Source organism: Takifugu flavidus, chromosome 14, assembly GCF_003711565.1.
Source record: "Takifugu flavidus isolate HTHZ2018 chromosome 14, ASM371156v2, whole genome shotgun sequence".
Classification (NCBI taxonomy): domain Eukaryota; kingdom Metazoa; phylum Chordata; class Actinopteri; order Tetraodontiformes; family Tetraodontidae; genus Takifugu; species Takifugu flavidus.
The window spans coordinates 14,557,121-14,563,605 of record NC_079533.1 but is presented as its reverse complement, the minus strand read 5'-3'; the positions used below and the strand labels follow the sequence as shown (position 1 = coordinate 14,563,605).

At 48.4% G+C, this 6,485-nt stretch overlaps 1 protein-coding gene across 2 annotated transcripts; it reads left to right on the top strand.

Moving 5' to 3' along the window:
• The first annotated feature begins 3,392 nt into the window (after positions 1–3,392).
• Positions 3,393–6,270, top strand: LOC130537920 (hepatic and glial cell adhesion molecule-like). 2 transcript variants are annotated; one of them, XM_057055052.1, is made up of 7 exons: positions 3,394–3,565; positions 4,328–4,669; positions 4,738–5,019; positions 5,112–5,205; positions 5,322–5,395; positions 5,470–5,543; positions 5,960–6,270. In XM_057055052.1, the coding sequence occupies exons 1-7, from the start codon at positions 3,490–3,492 to the stop codon at positions 6,080–6,082; spliced, it is 1,065 nt and encodes a 354-aa protein (XP_056911032.1). In that variant the 5' UTR covers positions 3,394–3,489; the 3' UTR covers positions 6,083–6,270. The 2 variants fall into 2 exon arrangements, with proteins under 2 accessions (XP_056911033.1, XP_056911032.1); XM_057055053.1 differs by lacking the exon at positions 5,470–5,543 and having other exon boundaries at positions 3,393–3,565.
• The last annotated feature ends 215 nt before the right edge of the window (positions 6,271–6,485 follow it).

The following is a 6,485-nucleotide window of genomic DNA, read 5'->3' as shown; positions in this document are numbered from 1 at the left end:
AAGACATGAAAAGGGAAAAGCTCTGATGACGATGATGTATGCGGCTCTTCGGGCCGAACCCTTAGCACGCGTCTCTGCTGCAGTAATTATAAGTTGACCAACAAGCGCGGCAGCGGCGGCCCCAGGGAACGCTTCGCCAAACACGTGAGCCGTAAACTCTCTCTGCACAGATTGTGTCCACATGCGGCAGCGTGGAAAGCTAATAAAGTCTGAACTGTGCTATTATTGACACAAACACTACAGTAAACATGTAAACACACACACACACTAATGGCTGAACACGGAAATACAATCACACTGTCTCATTGTTACAAATGATAATAAATCATGAAAATGGTGCCGAGTCTCGGTTGGATTAGCCTCACTGATCCAGAGAAACACACAAACTCTGAGAATTAAACTTCTGTTTGTGTTGCTCAGACCTACGTTAACACAACAGATCCCTTTACATCCAGTTCCAAACTCCAGAATCCAAGTACGTTCTGTAGCTGTGGTTCCTTCTGTCTCCGAGTCCGATGGGTCACTAAGCGACTCGATGAGCCAAAGCCCGAAAACTGTGGAATCTTTCCGAAGTTTTTGACGACAGAAACAGAAATTCATCATCGGCAAAGATGTGACGTGAACAGGAGTCGGTTTTAAAGGATGTCAAACACATGCAGCTAAACAAAAGTTCCAGTCACGCTGCACCTCCGTGATACGTCTGCACAACAGCCAAAATCAACACAGGCCGATCAGCGAGACGCAGCAGCAACAACAACAACAACAACAACAACAATGCTCATTACTATTCATTGAAACTGCCATTTAAATGGCAGCCTAACAAAGAAGCTGCAGGCGTTGCTAAAGAAAAATCCCTTTTGAAATGAGGGGCGTTATATGTTGAGCTAAACCTTCTGGGATCAGCTCGTTTCCACCACATTTCCAAGGAAGGTTGATGCAGCCGGAGTCGGACTGTCGGCAGACTCCGGGGATTCTGCTGTCAGGGAAAAACCTTCCCTTCCCCTTTGAAAACAGTGACCAGGTCTGGGTTTTGTCTCCTTCTGAATAATTTAAGATGTTCTTGCCGGACCGACCCTCAGAAAAGACTCAGATTGCAGCTGCAGCCTCCAGCCGTGTTCCCTCCCCCCAAACATGCGTCTGTGTACATTGAGCTGCTGTTGCAACGCAGCTGTTTTAATGTGTTCTTCCTTTAATGCAGCAAATGTTGCTACGCTTTTTTAATAGTTTCCACTCTCCCTCCTCTTTTTCCAGGCCGGTACTGGTTTTTATACCACAGAGCTGTTTGCCTTTTGGGGGGATAATTGGCAGCAAATGGTTCTCCAGGGAGCTGCCTCTGAGGACCCTGCAGACCCCAACAACCCCCCCACCCCGCTCGCTGGGCGATGGATGTTACGCAACATTAGGGGACGTCACCTCTGAGGAATGTGAGAAAGGAGGGGGCGCTTGCTGTGGCACCAGGGCGGTCGCAGTCGCAAAGACTCATCATGATCCAGATCCAGTCCAGGTCTTTGGGGACCAGGACGGCTGTTCTGCCCTGTAGGTCACACCGGGAGACCCCTTAACTGTGGCCAGATCATTCAGCCCATCAGTCAAAGATGGGTGACTTTGTGTAAACGTGCACGTGGGTCATCCGATACGTGTTTATACATGAGCCAACCGTTTAAACTGTGAAGTTAACGTCAGCTGTTCCATAATGAAAGAGGGAAGGAGACCCTGGTGAAGAGGAGGAGATGCTCAATTACCGACACTTTAGCCTGATAGCAGGTTCAGACTGGTTTCACTCATTCCCAACTTTCCACGACATTTGCTAGCAGCTTGTTTGTTCGCGCCTGCCAAATGTTTGCTGAACACATTACAGCCGGTGAATAAAAAATAAAGAGCCTGTGCAAAAACAAGGCAAAGCTAGAATTTAAAGGATAGACAATGTTTTCACAGTTAGCTTATAAGTGTTAACTGTTACGCAGTTATTTTGTGATCTACATTCTTCTGAAACAGTTGGAAGAAGGTGCCTCTAAATTAAAATGCCGAAGATAAAGTCTTAATGCTAGCATTGAGGGTTAGCACCTATCTATAAATTGCTAACTTGACTACTGGTGGATAAAAATGAATGAAAAAACAACTGAGACGCGACCTGAAAGACAATCGGGCTCCAAAAGTAACCCAGCCGAGGCGGGGATCTGGTATTCGCACCACGTGGACCCCAGTTTCAGGGTAGTCTGTAGGGTTTTTCGTTCGTCCACATTTCAGGCATATTTTTTTGTTTGTGTGAGGAATTATCAGCTAAAAGACTTTTAAAAAACAGCCTGAATCGATTCTCGACTGATTTTTCTCTGTCTTGAATCTTTGAGCGCATGTCTGCAGGCTGTGATTAGGCCATACTGATCCCAGAGCTGCGTGCATGTGTGTGTGTGTGTGTGTGTGTGTGTGTGTGTGTGTGTGTGTGTGTGTGTGTGCCCTTTTGCCCCCTATGTTGTCAGACATAATCTCAGCAGTTAGAGGGATGAGACGGAGGGATTATTTGTGTGTCTGACGTGGATTCCTGCCTCCTCAGGTATTAAAGCCGACATGATGACGGCGTTCCTTTGCCCGAGCACCAGCACACCCATCACTTCCACTCTAATCGTCCCAGTGCTGAACCCACAGGAAGAGACGTGATGGATTTCAAAGTAAACTTGTGCTGAGGCTCCTGATGGCAGGCTCTTTAGATTGTCCTTGAAAAGTGTGCGATGATGAAAACAACAGGGCAGATGAAGAGAGAGTGAAAGAGGCAGAAAGAAAGAGGATGAAAGAAGATAAAGAAGTGCTGAATCCCGTTGATGTGGACCACCTGAACCTACAGCCATCTGTCCCTGGTCCGATACTACACCATCAGCTCTGTCAGGGAGCAGCAGAATTGGCCAGAACTGAGCATCTGTGGGCCTGGATCCTCCAGACAGACGGGCTTTGATTCTGGCTCCTGTCACTCCCAGTCTCCGTCTTCACATGTGCGCCACCCTCACCTGTCCGTTGTGTTTCACCTGTGTCTCGTTGACCCAGAAACCCAGCGTCTGACCCCCTAGCAAGCAACGATGACAGGGAAAACTCCCTTTAAACAGGAAGAAACCTTCAACGGGACCCGTGAACACCCGCGTTAGTTCATTTTATTTCAGGGAATCTCATTAGTGTGTTTTCACGCCACGGCTCGTGATTCCACTTTATCGCCTGTTCTTGTTGTCTGTTTAACACACTCTGCTCCTTCCATCTCGATTACCTGCCTGGATGAGATTGATTCAGTCATATAATCAGCAAATAAACAGTTAACTGAATACGCAAACACACACTTCACACACACACACACACACACACACACACACACACACACTCACTTTTGTCCTGTTTCCAGCCGTCTTTTGTGCTCAGTGGCAGCTGAGGCTGAATGACCTGCCTGTGCGCTCTGTCCCGCCCTGGGTCACGAACCAGGCCGGACAAAAACAGAGCTTCAGACCCAAGATGAAGGCAGCGACGGAGGCTCCTTCACAAGCAAAAGCTCTTTTATTGCTGGTGTGCTTCGGGTCCATCCACTCAGGTATGTCCCAGCGAGTGCAGCTTTAATTTCAAGAGAGAAAACTTCCGGATTTAACTGTTTTTAACTTTTACTCGCACGCTCAGAGGGACGTCTTGACCAAACGACACGGTTTTGTGATCGCTGCAGTGTTGTCTTAAATATTCAGCCATTATCTCGCAAATGCAGCTGAATTTCACTTACGTAACATCATTTTTTTTTGCCTCTGCTTTCTGTCAGACCAGTTGCTAATTTGGGCCTCGGTCCGTAGCAGACGTGGTGCTTTCAAAGGTTCAATTTAAGCTTCTTGTCCTGAGCTGCAGAGTCACTGAGCTGCTCCATTTCTGCAGAGTTAGCCTAGCATCTGGAACGTACCCAGTGACTGTTCATGAAATGCCAAGAAACAAACTTGCGCAAACAATCATCGCTTTTGTTGCTTCCCCATCCTAAGACCTGACAGCTGTTACCATGGTAATATGCGTCTGCCATGCAAACTGGTTCGAGTACAGAGCGCTGGACGTCAGCGCTGCGTCATTCGCCGCAGATCTGTCTGGAAACGAGCAGCTGTGTTCACAAGAGGAAGGAGACCCTGAGGCAGGCTCAAAACATGCAGGAGGGGTAATAGTTCCTCAGGGTTCCTAACAGAACCTCGGGGTTCTGTCAGAGTAGCCGGAGGAGGTTGCTGAGTGGGAGTCAATTTAGAATCTCCTCCTGGAATTGCAGTGAGACCTCTCTTCCAGCACCTCTGGCAGTGCAGGGATCTAACCTGTGTGTGTCTCTCTGCAGGTGTGGTGTTGGCAGTAAATATGACAATTCCCAAAGATCTGATCAGAGGGAGGGTGGGAGGGGAGGCCCTCCTGTCTGTCTGCTACAGCAGCTTCAGCCCGGACCTGCCGGTCATCAGGTGGCAGCTCAGGAGGGAGAAGTCCGTGACCGTCGTCCAGTCGATCGGCACCGACATCATCGGGACCCTGAGGCCTGAGTACCGCGACCGTATCCTGGTGTTTGAGAACGGGACTCTGCTTCTGCACAACCTGCGGCTCTCAGACGATGGGACGTATGACGTGGAGATCTCCATCACGGATGACAGCTTTACAGGAGAGGGAAGCATCACGCTCACCGTGGATGGTAGGAACCTTCCAGTGAGGGCACCAGCTCAACATTCAGGCACTGAAACTGCTCTTAATTCCCTACAGAATCCATATCCAGGCCCTACATCGACATGGAGTCTTCATCGGTGCTGGAGCTCAGCGAGAACATCGTCCTCAACTGTTCTCACGAGAATGGAACCAGGACCACATACAGATGGTTCAAAGGAGGAAAGCCTCTGACCAACGAGAGCAGGTTCCTGCTGTCGCCTGACCGGAAGCTCCTGACCATCACGCGGGTGCTGATGGCGGATGAAGATATCTACAGCTGCACGGTGGAGAATCCAGTGAACAACATGACGAGCATGCCCATCAGACTGACTGTCTACAGTGAGTGGGGCCACGCGGAGGCCAGCAGGGACAACCCTGAATGCTGTCTCCAGCCTTCCACTTCATTCACTCTACCTTCCATGTTCTCTCAGGAAGAAGTTCCATCTACATCATCCTCTCCACTGGAGGCATTTTCCTCCTCGTCACCTTGGTGACAGTGTGCGCCTGCTGGACGCCGTCCAAAAAGTAAGAAACGCTCAGCCTCAAACCGTAATAGGGCGGGTTTAATTATAGATTTTATTGCGCCAGAGTGTTAATTGGTTGACATTTTAGCAGCGCTGATAGCATGTTCTCATTGTTAGGCCAGAACACCCGACCAGAACGTCTCTCTCCAGGTTTTACGAGCGCTCTCGCCACTCCAGGATGAATCACGCAGGTATGCGATGTCGTGACACAAATCATCCAATTAAATCTGAGGCTTTAATAGAATAATATTGACATAATTCACAGATGACGTGTCTCCAAAGACGACTCAGCATAACGGGATAAATGCTGTCACGTCCCTTTACATCCTGCAGGAAAAGGTATCATGAACACCAGGAAGCACAGAGACGCAGTACATGCTAACACGCGCTACCCAAATAGCAGCTCTTTTCTGTTTATGTCTGCCACAGAGGTGTAGCTAGTTCTCCAGGGTCCAGCCGAGCTCCAAACACTCAGCCTAATGAGCAGTCCGGTCCACTTTAAGGGTGCCAGTGTGCTTGATTTTCACGTCTCATTAATTAGCGTTATTGTAGAAGATCAGCCAACAAACTCAGATGTTTTTCACCCTACAGCGACCTGAGACAGAACCACAAGACAAGAATAAATCTACTTACTATCACAATACTGACCTCTGACCCCCAAACACGAGACATCATAATGGGAATTTAGCTACGCAGAAACAGCCTCACTCAACTGAACATAAATATAGAATATTCCTGTGTGGGTGCGTTTTCAGGATCCTTCCACGGATGATTCATCCGGCAACAGTGTCGGATCTCCGACTGAACTCGACAGCCCACCGCGCTACACCAGTTTGCCCAGCTGCTTCAGTGCTTCTTCCTCCCACCAGAACCACTAAATGCCCACAAAATGCAAAACTATCATCCTGACTTCCCTTTCAGATCTTCATTTTCCACAGCTAACTCTGTAACAGCCTCCCAGCCACAGACTCCGGCGCGACCATTAACGACGAGGTGCCAACGAAATAGTGGCGGAGGGACTATGACGTTAAAATTTTGTACAAAGTTTAATAAAAATTGTCCCAAATGTGTCTTTTACGTGCTTTTGACCTTCCACTCATCCCGCCTAGATGAGGGTTTAAGGCTGTTACCAACCTTCAGGGTGGTCCGTGAAACAGTTGGCCAAATTTTGTCATCGGGAAATTTGAAACGGAGCTCGAGGTTAATATTTCTGTTTGTTTGACAGCAGGTGCCGAATTTGTCGGCTTAAACTTGTGTTAGCACCTGTTTCATTTGGAATCT

Excerpts from the sequence above, each read along its gene's own strand:
- LOC130537920 (XM_057055052.1), top strand. The coding sequence starts at position 3,490 with ATGAAGGCAGCGACGGAGGCTCCTTCACAAGCAAAAGCTCTTTTATTG. Across the intron at positions 3,566-4,327 it reads CTTCGGGTCCATCCACTCAG|GTGTGGTGTTGGCAGTAAAT; the intron begins GTATGTCCCAGC and ends GTCTCTCTGCAG. Across the intron at positions 4,670-4,737 it reads CATCACGCTCACCGTGGATG|AATCCATATCCAGGCCCTAC; the intron begins GTAGGAACCTTC and ends AATTCCCTACAG.